Source organism: Gopherus evgoodei, chromosome 2 (assembly GCF_007399415.2).
Source record: "Gopherus evgoodei ecotype Sinaloan lineage chromosome 2, rGopEvg1_v1.p, whole genome shotgun sequence".
In the NCBI taxonomy this organism is placed as follows: Eukaryota; Metazoa; Chordata; order Testudines; family Testudinidae; genus Gopherus; species Gopherus evgoodei.
This window is the reverse complement of record NC_044323.1, coordinates 12,396,144-12,416,308: the sequence shown is the minus strand read 5'-3', so window position 1 is coordinate 12,416,308 and position 20,165 is coordinate 12,396,144. Positions and strand designations below refer to the sequence as shown.

At 42.2% G+C, this 20,165-nt stretch overlaps 1 protein-coding gene across 1 annotated transcript in view; it reads right to left on the bottom strand.

Annotated features, from left to right (window-relative positions):
- The window catches only part of LOC115645406 (sodium channel protein type 5 subunit alpha-like), a 98,558-nt gene extending 78,622 nt beyond the window's left edge, over window positions 1–19,936 (bottom strand). Inside the window, 7 exon segments of the mRNA XM_030550006.1 lie at window positions 5,666–5,729; window positions 8,801–9,022; window positions 9,964–10,037; window positions 12,937–13,083; window positions 14,842–14,958; window positions 17,328–17,446; window positions 19,694–19,936. Of these exon segments, the coding sequence (XP_030405866.1) occupies window positions 5,666–5,729; window positions 8,801–9,022; window positions 9,964–10,037; window positions 12,937–13,083; window positions 14,842–14,958; window positions 17,328–17,446; window positions 19,694–19,936 (986 nt within the window).
- Between the last annotated feature and the right edge of the window lie 229 nt (window positions 19,937–20,165).

Genomic DNA, 20,165 nt, shown 5'->3' with positions numbered 1-20,165 from the left:
TGAGAATAGAAAAGTGATGAAACTTCAAATGTGCAAATTTAAAGGGAAGCAGCTTCAATTCCTGTGTAAATTTAGAATATATTCAACTATATTGAAATTCAAATATAGAGACTCACTTCTTCTGTGAAACCTGCAAACAGTATCCTATGCTATGCAATTGTCCTCCACACCTCTGTGATAGTTTGGTGGGAAGAGGGACATAGAGTGGAAGGGTAGAGACAGTAATACAAAAATAGATGCACACAAGTGCATTTTTAATGACATATATGTATTTGTGTATTCTATATAATATTTCCTATTCTAAGGCCTGGTCTACACTACGCGTTTAAACCGAATTTATCAGGTTTAAAGCAATTTACCGCTGCACCCGTCCACACAACGAGGCCCTTTATATCAATATAAAGGGCTCTTTAAACTGATTTCTGTACTCCTCTCCGACGAGAGGAGTAGCGCTGAAATCGGTATTACCATATCGGATTAGGGTTAGTGTGGCCGCAAATTGACGGTATTGGCCTCCGGGAGGTATCCCACAGTGCACCACTGTGACTGGTCTGGAAAGCAATCTGAACTCGGATGGAGTGGCCAGGTAGACAGGAAAAGCCCCGCGAACTTTTGAATTTCATTTCCTGTTTGGCCAGCGTGGAGAGCTCACCAGCACAGGTGACCACGCAGAGCTCATCAGCACAGGTAACAATGCAGTCTCCTAAGAATCGAAAAAGAGCTCCAGCATGGACCGTACGGGAGGTACTGGATCTGATCGCTAATAGGGAGAGGATTCAGTGCTAACAGAACTCGGTTCCAAAAGACGAAATGAAAAAACATTTGAAAAAATTTCCAAGGCCATGATGGAGAAAGGCCACAACAGGGACTCAGTGCAGTGCTGTGTGAAAGTTAACGAGCTCAGACAAGTCTACTAGAAAACCAAAGAAGCAAACGGAAGGTCCAGAGCAGGGCCGAAAACATGTTGCTTCTGTGCTGGGCTGCATGCAATTCTAGGTGGGTCCGCCACCAGTTCCCCACCCCTGTCTGTGGATTCTGAGGTGGGGGTGGTAATCTCAGCCATGGCTAAGGATTCTGTGGAAGGGGAAGATGAGGAGGAGGAAGAGGAGGACGAGCTTGCAGAGATCGCACAGCACTGCGTTCTCCCCAAAAGCCAGGAGCTTTTTCTCACCCAGATGGAATTACCCTCCCAGCCCTCCCAAGCCACTAGGCCAGACAATGAAGCCATGGAAGCGACCTCTGGTGAGTGTACCTTTGTAAATATAAAACATGATTCAAAAGCAAGCGTTTTTTAATGATTGATTTGCCCTGAACACTTGGGATGCATTCGCGGCCAGTACAGTTATTGGAAAAGTCTGTTAACATGTCTGGGGATGGAGCAGAAATCCTCCAGGGATATCTCCATGAAGCTCTCCTGGAGGTACTCCAAAAGCCTTTGCAGAAGGTTTCTGGGCAGGGCAGCCTTATTCTGTCCTCTATGGTAGGACACTTGACCACACCATGCATGTAGCAAGTAATCTGGTATCATTGCATGACAAAGCCTAGCTGCGTATGGTCCCGGTGATTGCTGGCATTGAAGGAACATCCATTCTTTATCTCACTGTGTTATCCTCAGGAGAGTGATATTGTTCATGGTAACCTGGTTGAAATTCAGGAATTTAATTAAGGGGACAGAGATGGCCATTCCTACTGGGCTGTTTGCCTGTTGCTTAAAAGAAATCCTGCCTTGCAGGTAGCCAAGCAGTGGGAGGGGAGGGGGGGAATGGGGCTGAGCTTTTTCACGTTTGGCTAGCAGGGATCTTCCCTGCTACCAGCCACGCGGTGGGTGGAGGGGTAAAATGATCATCCCAGAGAATTGGATGGGGGGGTGGTTTCTGCTGCTGCATGTTAACAGGAAAGAAGCATCAGAGGACACTGTGTATATGAAGGCTGTAGAAGCCGAAAGACAATGGCTTACCATGGACGCATGCAAGCTGAATTCTGATGCCTGGACTTGCATCTGTGAGATCTCTAACACCAGAGCCGCAGGCACTCAATATTAAGATGCAAAATGCAACCTTGTAGTGAAATCACATGTGCTATGTAAGGTGAATAGTGTTGTTCACCGTGAAAGAGTATAAGCATTGTTCTGTAAAATGTATCTTTTTAAATACTTCTCTCCCTTTTTTCCCTCCCTCATGCAGCTGCAAATTTTTCAAGCCTCCCTACTCCATCCTGAAGGCTATCTCAGATAAGGCGGCGAAAAAAAAAACACGAGACGAAATGTTCTCGGAAATCATGGAAGTGACCCGCAATGAAAGAGTTCATCTGAATGAGTGGAAGGACCTGGTATCAAATTACAGGAAAGATGCCAGTGAATGTGAGGACAGGAGGGACCAATGTGAGGATAGGAGGGATGAACGTGAGGAGAGGAGAAACGCTCAAGATGAGAGATGGCAGCAGGAAGATCAGAGGTGTAGGCAGGAAGATCAGCGGTGGCAGGATGCAACGCTGGGGCTGCTGCGTGATCAAACTGACATCCTCTGACGTCTGGTGGAGCTTCAGGAACAGCAGCAGGGTCACAGAATGCCGCTGCAGCCCCTATGTAACCACCCTCACCCCTCACCATGTTCCATATCCTCCTCACCCAGACATGTAAGAACGCGTGGGGGAAGGCTTCGTGCACTCTCCCACTCCACCCCCGTGGACAGCCCAACCAAAAGGCTGTCATTACTTTGAAATTTTTTTAGTGGCCTTTTCCTTCCCTCCTATCCTCCTCCCAAACCACACCTGGGCTACCTTGTCAGTTCTCTGCCTCTTTTTATAATGACTTAATAAAGAATACATGATTTTTAAACAATAGTGACTTTATTTCCTTAAGCAACCTATAATCGAAGGGGGAGGGTGGGTTGCTTACAGGGAATGAGTCAATCAAGGGGGGGGTTCATCAAGGGGGAACAAACACAGCAGTCACACCGTACCCTGGCCCGTGATGAAACTCGTTTTCAAAGCTTCTCTGATGTGCACCTCTTCCTGGTATGCTCTTCTAATCGCCCTGGTGTCTGGCTGCACGTAATCAGCGGCCAGGTGATTTGCCTCAGCCTCCTACCCTGCCATAAAGGTCTCCCCCTTACTCTCACAGAGATTGTGGAGCACACAGCAAGCAGCAATAACAAAGGGGACATTGGTTTGGCTGAGGTCTGAGCGAGTCAGTAATGTGCACCAGGGTGCCTTTAAACGGCCAAATGCACATTCTACCACCAGTCTGCACTTGCTCAGCCTGTAGTTGAACAGCTCCTCAACTGTCCAGGCTGCCTATGTATGGCTTCAAGAGCCATGGCATCAAGGGGTAGGCTGGTCCCCCAGGATAACTACAGGCATTTCAACATCCCCAACTGTTAGCTTCTGGTCTGGGAAGTAATTCCCTTGCTGCAGCCATTTAAACAGAGTAGTGTTCCTGAAGACGCGAGAGTCATGAACCCTTCCCAGCCATCCCACGTGGATGTTAGTGAAACGTCCCTTGTGATCCACCAGTGCTTGCAGCACCATGGAAAAGTACCCCTTGCGGTTTATGTACTGGGTGCCCTGGTGCTCTGGCACTAAGATAGGGATATGGGTTCCATCTATCGCCCCACCCCCCCCAGTTAGGGAATCCCATTGCAGCAAAGCCATCCCACTATGACCTGCCTGTTTCCCAGAGTCACAACCTCTTGTAGCAGCAGCTTAATGATTGCTTTGGCTACTTGAATCACAGCAGCCCCCACCATAGATTTTCCCACTCCAAACTGATTCCCAACTGACCGGTAGCTGTCTGGCTTTGCAAGCTTCCAGAGGGCTATCACCACTCACTTCTCAACTGTGAGGGCTGCTCTCATCTTGGTATTCTGGCATTTCAGGGCAGGGGAAAGCAAGTCACAAAGTTCCATGAAAGTGCCCTTACGCATGCGAAAGTTTCGCAGCCACTGGGAATCGTCCCAAACCTGCAAAACCAGTCTGTGCTTGTTTCCCGGGCCCAAAACTGGCGTTCAATGGCTAGAACCTGCCTCATTACCAGCAGGATCTCCAAAGCACAGGGGCCCGCTGTTTGAGAGAATTCTGTGTCCATGTCCTCATCACTCTCATCGCTGCGCTGCCATAGCCACCTCCTCCTCACCTGGCTTTGCAGGTCCTGGTTCAGCATAGACTACACGAGAAAGCACGAGGTGTTTACAACATCCACGATTGCGGTCTTGATCTGAGCAGGGTCCATGCTTGCTGTGCTATGGCGTCTGCACAGTTCACCCAGGGAAAAAGGCACGAAACAGTTGTCTGCTGCTTTCACGGAGGGAGGGGTGAGGCTGTACCCAGAACCACCCACGAAAATGTTTTTTGCCCCATCAGGCACTGGGATCTCAACCCAGAATTCCAAGGGGCGGGGGACACTGCGGGAACTATGGGATAGCTACTCACAGTGCAACGTTCCGGAAATCGACGCTAGCCTCGGTACATGGACACACACCACCGAATTAATGTGCTTAGTGTGGCCACGTGCACTCGACTTTATACAATCTGTTTTACAAAACTGGTTTATGTAAAATTGGAATAATCTCATAGTGTAGACATACCCTAAGTTAACAGTCCTTTGAGTCTACCAGTGTATCTTGTCTTAGCACATAGTTTGAATGAAATCAAAGGGAATATGGGTGTAGGAGTAACTGTTTAGAAGATCGATCTCTACATCTAGGGAGGTGGTGGAATCTCCTTCCTTAGAGGTTTTTAAGGTCAGGCTTGACAAAGCCCTGGCTGAGACGATTTAGTTGGGAATTGGTCCTGCTCTGAGCAGGGGGTTGGACTAGATGACCTCCTGAGGTCCCTTCCAACACTGATATTCTATGATTCTATGATCTATTTTTGGCACTGTGAGCTAAGATGATTTTTAGATTGTGAATTATAAGACCTTCAAGGGAAAGGCTGACTTTTCTGTGTCTTGCACAGAGCAGAGCACTTGCCAGACTGTGGCCCAGGCTTACTCAGCTGCACAAAAACATAAGGGGAATTAAGACCCTCCCTCTCAAAACTCTCCTGCACAGCCTCCCTGTATCTCCACTGTAGAGACAGGGCACTGGGTAGAAAAGGAAGCTGGTGTTACATGCTTAGTACTTCCCCCCTGCCATACTCAGGCCTTGAAAGCAGGCAGGGAGTAGGCAGAGCTTTGGCTTCATAAGCCCACCCCCATCTGAAACTCCAGCCTTTTTCTCAATCTTCTCTTCTTATATCACTGGGGAGGAGGAAAGTTTGGATTAGATTTTTTTCTCTCTGAAATGATGCACTCATTCTTATTAGAAACACTGAAGTTAATCCTACTTCCTTCTCCACATCCCATTCTTTTAAAATATAATTCACTAAATGGAAATGTGTATTACATGCATTCCTGAGAAGAAATTTAAAGTAATTGCAAGAACATCTTCCAGGAAGCCTGGAAATAATTTAGACCTTAGTATGGAAACCACAGGTTTGAGCTTTATCCCCTATACTTCATTAAATTGTCTTATTATTTGTATATATTTTCATTATCCTTGTTCCCATTGCTGTTGTTGTTAGGAACCTGAAATCTGTTTTTCACATTAGTCGCTGGTGGACTGAGTTAAGCCAAAGACTATGAAGCAAAGAAAGAAAAGAATCAAGAAAGATTGTACATTGCACTTACCCAGCATCTGAGCTATTGCCACACAACAAGGCATCATTGGTGCCATTCTTCTTGAGAACATTTTCTACAATAAAAATGAAAGCACTGTAAATCAAAAATGCTTTTTAACATCAACCCGCTAGATTAATGTGAATTAATTAATACACACAGGTAAAATTGGCATTTGATGATTAAAAAAAGTTACTCATGCATAGAGTAGCTGGAGTTCTTTCAGATGTGCTGTTCATTCCACTCGTTGCACCCCATGCACTAGAGATTAGAGTCTTTTGGCGAGCAGTGTCCATTGTGTCCCTGCATGTACCTTAAATGTCCTTATGCTTCCATACCAAGGGCATAAAAACATGGTGCATGCTCAACTGCCACTCAGTTCCCTTGCCACTGCAGAATCCATACATAAAAGGACTCTGTAGTAGTGGGCAACAAGGGCAGGTCCTGGAATACATATATATGGGTAACACATCTTGAAGAATTCCTGTTACTGTGTAGGTAAGTAATTTTTCTGTCTTTGAGTTGTTCTCTCTCTCTCTCTCTCTCTCTCTCTATGTAGTACTCTTGATAACTCCCACACTCCCTCTCTGATTTCATGAGAGATTCCTGAAAAGAGATAGGGAAAGGGGGTGAGGGGTAAGCGTACAATGAAATCGTATGTAATAATATACTGAAACAATCTCCAGTACTTAGCAGTCTGTTGTTATAGAGACCCATGACTCCTGGAAGAAGTGTAGATGGTTTCCAAATGGAAGGGGGAAAGGGTCTAGATCTATCAAAATGGTGGTGGTGCAAATCCAGAGCAACGTGTAAAAATGATTGCTTGCTCAGAGATACAGGGTAGGATGTAGGGTGAATATCAGGTGTTTGCCAAATATTTTTACATGGTCCAATAATCCATCATTAATGGGAGTGTCACACACTGTGGCATTATGGCATGGAGAATGTCTAGCATTTTCTGTGGGGACTCCTGCATCTCCACTAATGGACTCTGGAGGAACTCAGCTATCTGCTTTAGCAGTTCTTGGAAGCTCTTACAGTCATCTGGATGAGACAATGTAGAGGAAATCACTGCCTCGTCTGAAGATAAGGATTAAATGGCTATAGGCACTTGTAAATCTTCAGTCTGAGGATGTTTCTCCTCATAAATTTCCTCTATTGGCTGAGGATCATGTGACACCATCTGAGGCATCGCCCTGAGCCCCTTCCTGCACACCGCACCCCCTCCCACACCCCAACCCCCTGCCCCAGCCCTACATTCATGGCCCTGCTTGCACTTTCCCCACCCAGATGTGGACCTCAAGCCACAAAGTTTTCCCACCCCTGTGCTAGACATTAATATCTCATTGGATTGCATGTGCTATCATCGTATGTGAAGTTATGAAGTTTGGCTATGTATGTGTTACTGAAAAATGATGTGAGGTTGAAAACACACACAAGCTGCCTTTCAGGTACAACAGTAAAAAGGAGAAACAATGTTAATGGTTCACTCAGGAAAAGCACACAAGCACAAGGCTTACCCCAGAAACTGTGTACAATAGAAACCTCTCCAAGATAGCACTACACAATGGGAACAGTTTGATCCAGGTCACAGCAAAAGAGCTTACCAACAAGCGAGAAGAAGATATAAAAGAGGGAAATGACCTCATGATGGTACCTCACTCTCCCTAAAACAACACACCTGGAAACACTCGAGGAACAAAGACTGAACTGAGGGAAGTGATGGTCCCAGGCTAAAGGTATTTCTAACCTGTATATGAAAACCTGGAAAACCCGTTGCAAAGCAAAGACAGCTTGTACATTTAGAATCTGCCACATTGTTTATCACTCAGGGTGAGAATTTTCTAATTCATATCCTATGTATCTAGTATGTTAAGCTCAGTTTGTGGTTTTGTTTATTTACTAGGTTATCTGATTTGATCTGTTTGCTATCACTTATAATCACTTAAAATCTATCCTTTTGAAGTTCATAAACTTATTTTATGTTTTAATCCAAACCAGTGTGTGTTTGACTAAAGTGTCAGGGGAAAATCTCAGCTTGGTTACCACAATGTGTATGGTATTCTTCACATTGAGCGGGAGGCAGACCAGGTATCAAACCCATATACTGGCCAGATTTGACCAGGGCAGGGTGGTACTGCACTGGGGTCCTAGGCTGGGAGGCTGGTGGTTAGAGAGCCTGCATGTAACTGCAGCTGGATGTGTTCCTACCTGTGTGAATGCTGATGAAAGTGCAAGTTTGGAGGGCTCTGCAGCTTGTCACAGCAGTATAGTGTGAGAGGGAGCCCAGGCTGGTGGGTCACAGGGCTCAGTGGTACCCCAGCTCCAGGAGGTACCCCGGGGGGAACCCGTCACACATGTAAACAGTTTTTCTGGTGTGGTTCCTCTTGTGTATTTTGAGATATTTCTTCTGCATAAAGCTCTTTCTTCCCTTGGTGCATCTAACTAGTGCCTGTCCACTTTGGTGTGTTTTCACATACCTCTGTTCTCATCCATACATTCACCAATAACTGTGGTCATGACATACATATGGAATAAAGAGATATAGAACGTATTTCAAGGAAAAAAGCAAGCAATTTAGCTGAATCTTTAATAAAACTGTTCACAGTCCACATCAAAACACATAAATGTGTAGCCTACTTAAACATACCATTTTCTGAGTAGCAGCCAAGTTAGTCTGTATCCGCAAAAAGGACAGGAGTACTTGTGGCACCTTATGCTCAAATAAATATGTTAGTCTCTAAGATGCCACAAGTACTCCTGTTCTTTTTATACAGTTTTCTGTTCAGTTATAACTGTTCAGCACACTGCACAGGGCAGAACTTCTGGGAATTACATCAGAGAATGAGCTAATGTGCATTTCAGTTACTATGGTATCATACTGGGAAACATAGATGAATATTACCGGAAACTTTGGGAACACTATTTCCAATACTTTTGATGCAGGGGAGAGAGAGAGAGAGAGAGACAGAATTGTATCACCAAGAGGAGAAATTATCCCAGGACATTTGCAAACCACTCTGGCATTTTGATGACTAATGTGTTGTGGTAGCAGTTCATTGGTATTTTCAAAATCATTTGCAGTGCAGGAGTCTCTCTCTCTATATGTAAACTACCATTTTAAAAAGAAATAAGAGGGCAGTTTACCTGAATCATTAGTAAACAAGTCAAAGGAGCCCCATGTCTTATCATCTGAAGTAATGGTCCCGTTGGTGTAGCTAAAATTCCTGACACACTTATGTCTCAAATTGCCCTTAAAGAGCTGGAGGCCTACGAGGGCAAAGACACTCAAGCAGAAAAGGGTCAGGATCATCACATCAGTAAGTTTCTTAACAGACTGGATCAGTGCACCTACGATGACCTTCAGTCCTAGAGAGATAAAATTCAACGGTGTATGGACTGAGAAACTGATACACATACGGCATACCATTCTTTCGGAGATTTAAAACAAGATAGAGCAGCCACCGTTTCATATTTACTGGGCCAGTGTTACATGCATCTTTGCAATACGAGCATAGCCCAGATGAGCTAGAAGTGATCCACATGAGAAATGTAATCTTTTCCCTTACACACATTTATCCCTAGTACTTTTGCAGGGAAAGCAGTCTGTATGGAGGGCAGAAGACTTCTTATGTTCTTCCCCCACATATTGCACCCTCCTCCATGCAAGAATCAGGATAGTCTGTATTTCATAATCTAGAAAGGGGAATAAGCATCATGCTAATAAAATTTACAGGAATGCTACTTAGGGAGGACCTGTGAACACTAGAGACTTACAGAAAATAATACAGACAGATCAGAAAGAGACCAATGGACCAGATTCATCGACCTTATTCAAGTTTTATACAGCCCTTCCTTAATCAGGCAATACCTAATTGACTATCCTGATTAAGAAATAAGCAAAAACTGAATAGGATTTGACCCAAAAATAATAAATATTAATTATAAAGCACAAGTCTGTTGAGGTATTGACATTGCACAGTCAAAACAATGATAAACAAGAACAATTAGAAGGGCTTTCTGTGTAATAGACATTATAAAAATCAAACAAAATCCTCAAAGACATAAATAAAGAAAATAAATTATATGGCAAATTGTTTCCAGTGCTTAAATCATTCTGACTGGGCCAACAATCCTGAGACACCATCCATGTCCACAAATTCAGTGGTATCTATAACAGCTGAAAGTTATACAGATAAAAAAAGACTGAAGACCTGAAAAAACAAACAAACACAAAACAATAATAAAGTAGTTGGAGGAGAAAATCACTTGTAGTTGGCAGAAAATACTCAAGCATCTGGGCTTCTTACCTGGGACTACTGAAATGGTTTTTAAAGCTCTCAGAACCCTGAATGTGCGAAGGACTGAAACACTGCCTTGATCTCTAATTATCGCTGCATATCTGTAAAATCAAGACATGACACAATATGCTATTGAATGGAATGAACAAAGCAACTATTTTATAATGCCTTTTCCTAACTGCTAACCCTTCTGAGTATATAATATTTTGTGCATTAACAAACCACATGTCAAGGGCTCATCCTAAATATTATAAATCTATTTCTTGGTTACTTCAGATAGAACCTATTTACATGGCAGTGCTTGATTATGCATGTTGCCAACTTCCTACAATACACTTTTAAATTTGAACTAAAATAACACAGAAATTATTTAAAATTATGTATTTAAACCAGAGGAAGAAGAGAATAATTACTTTTTGAACAGATCCTCAAGTGAAACTTCAAAATATGCCTTCTCCCTAGACCCACAATAAAGCTATCAATTCCCCTGCATCGCAGGCCTACCTCCTAAAAAAAATCCATCTATTTTCCTCCCTAAAACAAAATGAATTAAATCTCTCCTTTAGAACTGTGTCCCATGTTCCCATAAGGCAAAGTAATCACTTCTCCCCCCCCAATAGCCCCATTCCACAAAAGGCACCTAACATCCTCCCATAACACAGAGTCCCCAATAGCTATCAACTACAGCCTTTGCTCTTCTCTGCTTCTCAGCTCTTTCTGATATTACCCCTTCCTCCACAGCCTACACACACACACACACACACACAGAGCTCTTTTGGCGAAGCAGAAGGTCAAGCTTGAGACTTTGAGTGAGTCACAACTTCACAGGGAGAGATATTAATGAGGTGACTCGGAATGTTTCTCCTAGTTTATTTTATACACAATCTGGTTTGTCTGGAGCCAAGATGGGAAAGACCACAGCAAAGCTTCACTTACACACTAACAGAGGCACATGTAATTCCACATTTCTCTTTTCCTTTAATGGTATCGTTTTTATGTTCTTTCCCTTAGAACAATAGCCAATAGTGCCAAGTGAACTGGTAACAAAAAAGGACCTATGGATATAATGCAGTGGTTCTCAAACTGGGGTTTGTGAACCCCTAGGGGTTCGCGAAATGTTACAGGGGATTCTTGGAAAAAAATACTCTAATGGCGGACAGAGCTGTCCCTTGGACTTCCAATAGCTATGCAGATCGAAGCAAGCATATATGTCACGCTGAGGAGATTTAAATTTCAAGACTCCTTATACGACATGGAAAGGGAGGTGGATATTTTTTGCTGTTTTTAAAATTAAATAGGCACCTAGCACTGTTTTTAAAATTATTATGAAGAACAAGTTCAAGCTTTGTAACATGTGTTGTTTGGCTGGACTACTCAAGACCTGAATGCTTGTGTAGGAAGAACTTTGAGCTGGCTTCTTAAAAACCTTCATACTGTTTCACATCTGATACTCCTTGATGAAACAGGCTTATTCAAAGTGATACAAGCTACAAAAGCGAGATCGTGGAAGAATGTTGCCATTTTCATAATGTAATAAAAATACTGTAATAATAAATAATAATACTGTGAATAAACATCATAAAAACAAATTTTATATTTCCAAGATCACTGCTTTTGTAATTTATACTCAGGTAAAAGAGAAAATCCCTGGAAATATTCATTTTAGGAGGGGTTCGCGAGACTAGACATTTTAGTGAAAGGGGTTCACAGGTTGTTAAAGTTTGGGAACCACTGATATAATGGAACTCTAAAGTCTGTGGCTGTATTTGTGTGTGTGGTAGGAAGTTCCTCGTTTCCTCTTCATTGACTGGGCTGCAGTCAGGGCCAGCTCCAGGCACCAGCCCAGCAAGCTGGTGCTTGGGGCAGCCAGCGGCAAGGGGCGGCACATCCGGCTCTTCGGTGGCAATTCGGCAGGGAATGAAGCGTCGGCGGTAGAGTTGCTGCTGATCGCGGCTTTTTTTTTCCCGCTGCTTGGGGCAGCAAAAAAGCTGGAGCCAGCCCTGGCTGCAGTCAGTGTGCTGTCACTGGGAGACATAGTGAGTTAGAAGCTGTCTGTGCAGACAGCTCAGAGGAACTCTGCAGGGAGTAGCTCCAGCCACTGTTGTTATGGAGTGTACTCTATACCATCTACTACAATGAAAAAATTGGAAATGCTATGGATGATAGTATTGCTTGTTTATGGCCTTACTGTGATAAAAAGAAACCAAGATAGAAGGAAGTATAAGACCCAGTGTCCTTGGAACTCACACCACTCTGGAATGTTCGGAGTAATCAAATAAACCCTGGACTAACAGATTCTGCCTCCTACTGGTATTTATATTTGAAAGGCAACTAACATAAAAATGGACATCCCCTTTGAGCCCTGAGCTGCAGATTGCAAATATTCTTGACATGCTTGTGTAATAATAGGAAGAGTCTATACATACAGTGGCTTAATGGGTTTGGTTTTATTACCCTCTTATGACTGTCACTGTAATAGCTTTCTAATTCAGTAGTTCAAGCTCAGATTGTATTTCCGGTAACAAAATCCCAGATTTGATTCATTGACTATAATAGTGTCATTGACTACGTATGTGGCCAAAGTGCCTTCACACACATGCATTCACACACATACATGCACGCATACACACTTTATGATATTAAACCTCACTTCCTGTCAGGTCAGATCCTTTTCCTATTTCAAATAAAGGGGCTGCTGGTTTCTATGGGATGGAATACAGTGTATCTTATTGCTGTCTTTGCCTTCTGCGCAGCCCCTTTTATCCTCTTTTGAGGGATTGGCATACTGTTGCTATCCTCTACACCCTACAATGAGGGGGATACAGGAACACTGGATAGCTTTTCCAGATACAGTTATTGCTCCTTAAAATGATTTTGTATCTTGGGTGCAAGGTACAACAATTTAGATACTTCAGTGAAAAGTTAGAGAAAAAAATCAAAACAAGCAAAAATATTTTAACTGCATGATATCCCTTAATATACATATACACCCTTACTTACGCCAGAACAATGACACTGAAATCCAACCAATTCCACAGATCTCGAAGGAAAGTGAATTCATTCAGACAGAATCCTCTTGCCAATATTTTTATCAATACTTCAAAAGTGTAAATGCCAGTGAAAGTGTACCTGGGGAGTAAAGTGTCCAAGAAATGCGAGAACATTAGCAATTAGTGGAGGAGGTACATTCATCATACTCACTCTGTGAGCTCCCTCAGAGCCCCCGGGAGCAGGTCCAATGGCCCTGTTGAAGATAATGGAAAGGCTCCATCAATTTCTATGAGTGTTGGATCAGGACCTAACTCACAGGCAATTTGAGATATTAGCTGACAGCAGTCTGGATGCAGTTATCAACATCTGTGTCTGCAGCATATTCACTCGCCTCTGACAATTTTCTTTGCTAAAATGTTAAGGTGTCTCAGATTGGGCACTCCAAATTTGAGGTATCCAAAATCACAGGCCACTTCTAAAATTTTTGAAGATAATTCATGTTATCACTTGCCAATGTGCCAAAATAGCTGTATGTGGGTCAGTTTGTGAATCTGGGACCCAATTCTTTAAAGAACATTGAAAAACTTACAGAAATACAAACTTGCAGGATCTTCATTTTAAAGGCAGCATTGTTTTAAATGGAAATTGTCAGTAAATGCTCTGCGGGCTTTTCTGAGTGCACTTGTCACTTCAGCAAGACCGAGGTCTCCTGCGGGAATTCTAAAAGCATCTGATACTCGGAAAATATGTTCAGAAATTATTTAACAGCAATTTAGCCCTTTTCACTGAGAAAAAAATATTCTGAAAATACTGTCTGAATTCATTCAAACAGCATTTTCAATTCTCACAGCATATAATATTCTGTCTAAATTCTGACTCCCTTAGAAACTTAGGGCAGCACACCATGACAAATGGAGATGTATATTAAAATCATGCCACAGTTTTATTCAGATATTACAGTTAGCAAAGTGGGTGAACTGATAGACTGAAAGTTGTTAATTCAGATGCTGATCCTGCAATGGACTCCAGAAGAGGAGGAGCTGCAGTGATGTTAATGGAATTTGTGCAGGTGCAGGGATCCAGCTACATAGAGTTCATTACAGGATTGCCAGCAGCAAGTGTTCAAAACTCATGAGTGAGGCCTGAAAAAGTCACACGATTGGACTAAAAATAATGACATTTAGAAATAATACATTTGGGGTTCTTTTTCTTTGCCTTCTGTTGTTGAGGCTATTAGAGGTCACATATTCAAGTTTTCCTCTACAACTAGGAGGGCTAAAATTGCATCTTTTTTCTGAAATCTGAGATTTTCAGGTTTTAACATGACTCTAAGAGCTGGGGCTTTAAGACAACATATTAAATATTGTGATATATAGTGAAAGTGATAACATTGCAAGAACTGGCAATGCTGAAGACAGAGTTCCGCAAGCAAAAACATCTGACAGAATATTTTACTAGAGCAAATAGCACACAAATCAACATTACTGAAATAAATTTAAAAAGACAAAGGATCACATCTTGAAATCCTTATTCAATATTGACATTGGTGGGAGACTCGTCTGGGAAAGCAATGAGTAAAAACTGAGGAAGGACTTCAGGGATTAGAGCAATGAAAGGTGGAGGAAAGATAAACAATAAATGAAATTTAGCACTTTTTTTTCCTTCATGGCTCAGATTCTGCTCTCCAGTGAGTTACTCTGGGTTTACAGTGGAGCAAATGAAAATAGATGATGGCCCTATTTCCACAAAGCAATAATCCTGAAGTTCTAACAGAAGCAAAATTCCTACTGACTCCAGTAGGACATTACCTTGTGAGAGGACTACAAGATTAGGCCAATTAACTAATTAATTAGAACTAGAGAATTAGGAAAAATAAATTCCTACAGAAATACTTACTCAACATACTTGCTCCAGCCAGGAGAGACAAGTGACTTAGACTTCCTAGGAGTGTCTGGCATAGCCATGAAGACACAATTGGTTAAAATAGTGCACATAATAAACATAGTGAACAATGTAAGTAACAGGAGTTAAGGTAAAGAACATTATTGTATAATCAGAAAATGTCACTAATGCACAAAGTGTTTTAACAGTTGTGGATTTAATATTTGACTTCAAATTCTCTGACATGCTTAACAGTTTTATTTTGATGTTATTCGTTTTAATGTCACCACATAATACACTATTATTAACATTATTTATAATACATTAGCATCTAAGCAACTAAGATTGGGACTTCATTATACAAGGCATCACATGTAAAACTTAATAAAAACCAGTTCCTACCTCAATGGGCTCAGGGTTTAAACAGGAGAGAATGACAATGGGGAGGAAAGGGATGTATTTTTAGCCTCATTTTACAAATGAGAAACTGAAGTGCAAAGAGATAAAGGCCCCAGATCCACAAAGGTATTTAGATTTCAATGGAAGTTAGGAGCTTTGTTAGCGGCAATTAGTTAGCTTTGTGGAACTGGGCCAAAGTGACTGGCCCAGGGTGACACAGATAGTTGTGACAGGTGAGAATTGAATCCAGATGTCAATGTCTCAGGTCAGTTCCTTAGCCACAAGACCATCCTGCCTCACACAAAAAACATTTGTTCAAAAAGATATGTGTGGAAAATATATCACTGCTTGGCACTACTCTCCTTCTTCCCTTCCTCTTCCCTCATATAATTTGTTACACTCATTTGTAGAGTCTCCATCTTAAATTGTATTATAAGCTCTCTGGGGCAGGAATCATGACTTTGTATGTGTCTCTATTGCATCTGGCTGGTGCCCTTGGGCACTAATGCAATAAAAGTAAAGGTAATAACAATGAATTTCTCATGAAACTCTGAGGCATGTATTGTATTTTGCCCTTTTCACAGATGAAGAAACAGAGTGGTTAAGTCACTCATCCAAGACCACAAAGAAAGAGCCAGGAACATAATCCAGGGAACTGATTCTGGTATCACTGACATTGATTTTATAGTATAGTAACTATGGGTGTGAGCCTGAAAGTGGTGTCGGGGGTTTGCACTCCCCCCCCCCCCCAGGATCTACAAAAACACTGAGCACAGTTCAGTAACATCACTGGTGCAGATCCCCACTCGCAACTGGTGCAGAAAGCTTAGCAGATACAGTCACCACATCACAGATGTGATCCATGTGCACCCAGCTCTGGAGGAGCGTGCAGAGGGCAGAAGGGGTGGGACACCACACTCCCTGTAGACATGCAATCCAGGAAGCAGGATTCCTCTATGCCTACCAGCTGCAAGTTTAGGAGCCATCCTTTCAGACAGGGACCTCCAGAGACCCAACAGCTGCACCAAAAGCACTATGGTCCTGAATACAGGCAGCCTTGCTGGAGAAGGGGCATGTCTTAAGTAGGCTTGCCAGCCCATGTGATCACACTTCAGCATGCTGGAGAGGTGACCCTAGACAAAAATCACCCTCCCGATACTGTTGCAGAGCCATACGCAACACCTCTCCACCGGAGCCTCTCCGCTGCTGCTAGATGGGCTTTGGATTACAGAACATACTTCTCCTCAGGGTTCTCATAACACTTTTGCAGGGCTCCATGTGATTGGTGGCACTCTGAGATCCGTACAGTGGCAGGATCATGCCCTCTCTTGGGTCTAAGTATCACTGTGGTACTCCAGTGTAACTTCACAGTGTAAAACTGGTGAAACACTCTAGTGAACCAAGCACATTGACTTTGCATCTGACGAAGTGGGTATTCACCCACGAAAGCTCATGCTCCAATACGTCTGTTAGTCTATAAGGTGCCACGCAGGGCCGGCGCTTCCATTTAGGCGACCTAGGGTGCCAGGATTTGGGAGGGCGGCATTTTGCTGCTCTCGGCAGCAATTCGGTGGCGGGGGGTCCATCCGCGCTCTGGGTCTTCGGTGGCAATTCTGCGGTGAGTCCTTCACTCGCTCCGGGACCCGTTTCTGAAGTGCCCCGAAGACCAGGAGCACGGAAGGACCCCCCCCATCGCAGAATTGCCACCACCGACCGGGAGCGTAGAAGGACCCCGCCTAGGGCACCAAAAGGGCACTGCTCCTGGTGCCACAGGACTCTTTGCTGCATTGACTTTAATGACATTACTCCCAATTTACACAGGTATAGTGAGATCAGAATTGGGCCCTCTGTTACCTGGTTTCCAAGGCCATTCTTCCTCTGTTCAGATCTATCCCTGTACTTTCCAGTTTCATATACTAATAATAGTCATTTCTAAAATCATTCAAAATTATCCGTGAGCTATCTGGAGCACATGTATTATTGCTTTTAGAAAAAGGCTAGAGCTAGCATATGTTCTAAAATATAACAAGCACAGTATAACACCCATTATCCTTGTATAATTATTAAAAAAATAGAATGAGTAAAGCCAACTGAAAGGATATTTGTGTACCAAAATTTTAATCGCTGCTCTTCTGATTGAATGGAAAGGGCTAAGTATACACAAGGCACGTGTGGCAGTAAATCGGAAGATTGTTTTTCCTTTGTTCAGTACCATAAATGTCTTTCAAGAAAACAAAAACATGAGAGATAATATTAAATAAATTAAACTTTTACAGAAATTGAATTGAGGATGTTAATGGTTTGTATCTGTGGCCAGCGCTGCAGATTATAGGTAAAAGTTTTATGTCTGGACTTGCACTTTGTTTAAACTGAAAGTCTTTTTTTTTAATTCTTGTCATTCCTTTTGATTTGTTATATATTTATACCACACAATTTTCAACGAATCAGTAAGAAATATTGTGTACTATGGAGAACACATTACATATCCTTTTTTTCTCAAGGAAAATTTAGGCTATTAATTAATCAGTTGGAAGTTCTCAGTAGGAAACTTCCTTCTTTAGTCCTGATCTTAAAAAGAATTTGCAAAGAAGTCATTTTACTCATGGCAGTATTCCCATTAACGTAAATGGGACAACTCATGTGAGAATCAATTTCCATTTGTTTGTAAGCATTTGCTGGATCAGGGCCTTTATTTACTGAACCACTTTCTCAGAATTCACTAATATTGACATTAGAACTGGTCCAGAACTTTTCAATAAAAGTTTTTCATCAAAAAATACTGATTTGTCAGACCTGAAACTTTTCCTGCAAAAGAGGTGTTTAGCTTACATTTTAATTGGGAAGGTTTCTCGGGTCCAGGGTGGAATTTCTGATAAACCAGGGACCCTGGAATTTCTGCTAAAAACTGGAAAAGGGGAGTGTCCTAACAACTGGGATATACAGTTAGTTGCTCTTCTTCCCTTTCTCAAGTTCTCCAGTTGGAGCTCTTCCACTTTGAATAAATAACTAAATATTCTTTGGACCAGAAAGAGACCAACTCTATTGCTCAGTTGTTTTGGAACTCACCTGTGCATATGGGAGACCTGGACTCATGTCCCTGTGCCAGTGAATATAGAATATTGAATTATTTATACATAGTGTGAGATGGGGGGAGAGATAGCTCAGTGGTTTGAGCATTAGCCTATTAAACCCAGTGTTGTGAGCTCAATCCTTGAGGGGGTCATTTAGGGAACTGGTGTAAAAATCTGTCTGGGGATTGGCCCTGCTTTGAGCAGGGAGTTGGACTAGATGACCTCCTGAGGTCCCTTCCAATCCTGGCATTCTATTATTCTAACTGCAACAAGAAATTCTTGGAAAAACCCATCCCGTTAGCTTGGGGGATAGGCCTTGAACCAGAGTATGGGAGAAGTGGATTCAAGTCTCAGAATTTCACATATATTTTAAAGGCTAAAATATATTCTATAGAAAACATTGTCAAAGAACTGGTGGTTCTGTAAATATATATATATATTTATTTTCTGAATTTCCTTGTTAAAATTTGTAACATAGGCAATAGGCTGTATTAAGTGATTCTGACTATCAGCAGCCTTTAGAAAGAGGCTACATGTAATGCAGTGTCTTTGATCAGCCTACACATAGGTCTAGTAGGCTGGAAGATACTTTAGATAAACCAATAACTCAGTTTTCTGTCATCATGTAGTAACAGATTTTTATATTGTGTCCAATGTTATATTCAGTGTGGGTGAAATTCATCTTTGTGGAGAGGGCTAACATACACCACCAAAGTCCCACTTGAGCCCAATTTGGATAGCTTAAGCCAGCAGTAGGCAACCTATGGCACACGTGCCGAAGGCGGCACGCAAGCTGATTTTCAGTGGCACTCACACTGCGTGGGTCGTGGCCACTGGTCTGGGGAGCTCTGCGTCTTAATTTAATTTTAAATGAATGTTCTTAAACATTTTAAAGATCTTATTTACTTTACATACAACAATAGTTTAGTTATATATTATAGATGTATAGAAAGAGACCATCTAAAAACATTAAAACGTATTACCGGCATGTGAAACATTAAATTAGAGTGAATAAATGAAGACTCAGCACACCACTTCTGAAAGGTTGCTGACCCCAGCTTAAGCAGAAAGTAAGTGGTGCATATGCCTCGTGCTGATTAATTTCATTCTGTTTGATTAGTGGATTATAAAGTTAAGGTTTTATTACATTATCACTTAGTACTCCAAGTATGTTAGGTACCTATTTTATTATAACTTGATTTAATACAATTGTCTTAATATAATCATTCAAAGAAAGCACTGCCAAATTTAGCTTTCTGACCCCTAAACCAGAAAAGGCTCTCTACTAATAACTGGTCAAGGAGGCATGAAAATCATATCCTTCAGCATAAACATTTCTTCTCTGCACTTCTTAATAAAGCAAAGTTAAAACAACAAACTTTTTGAATGAGTCTAACCTTGTGATCGCTGTAGTAAGGGTCAAGATCCTCCAGTGGTTCCCCAATGAGCTCCTGAGGGGGATTTCCATAGAGAGCCGGCAGCTTCTGGAAAGCCTTCAAATCAAGCTGGGGTCGAGGTTTCTCTTCAGGCTTCTGACCTATGCATTCCTTCTTGGCAGCTATTCGCTTCTCAATAGCAGCCAAGGATTCACGCGTGAACTTGCAGAAATTGTTAGAACATGGTAGAGAGAAGTCAGCCATCTTTTCATCTTTTTCCTCCTGTTATAGATTGTATACCTAGTAGTGGAAACAGCTAACAAGAGGTATCAACGTAAGTGACTACCAAAAACCTGTCAAATACAACCAACCACAGCTGGCTTTGCAATTGGCTTATAACTACACCTGATTTTGTAGCTTTCAATTTCCTAGGCAAACGAAACAAAACAAAATCAAACCAAACCACCACCACCAACCAAAACTTGCATTACCT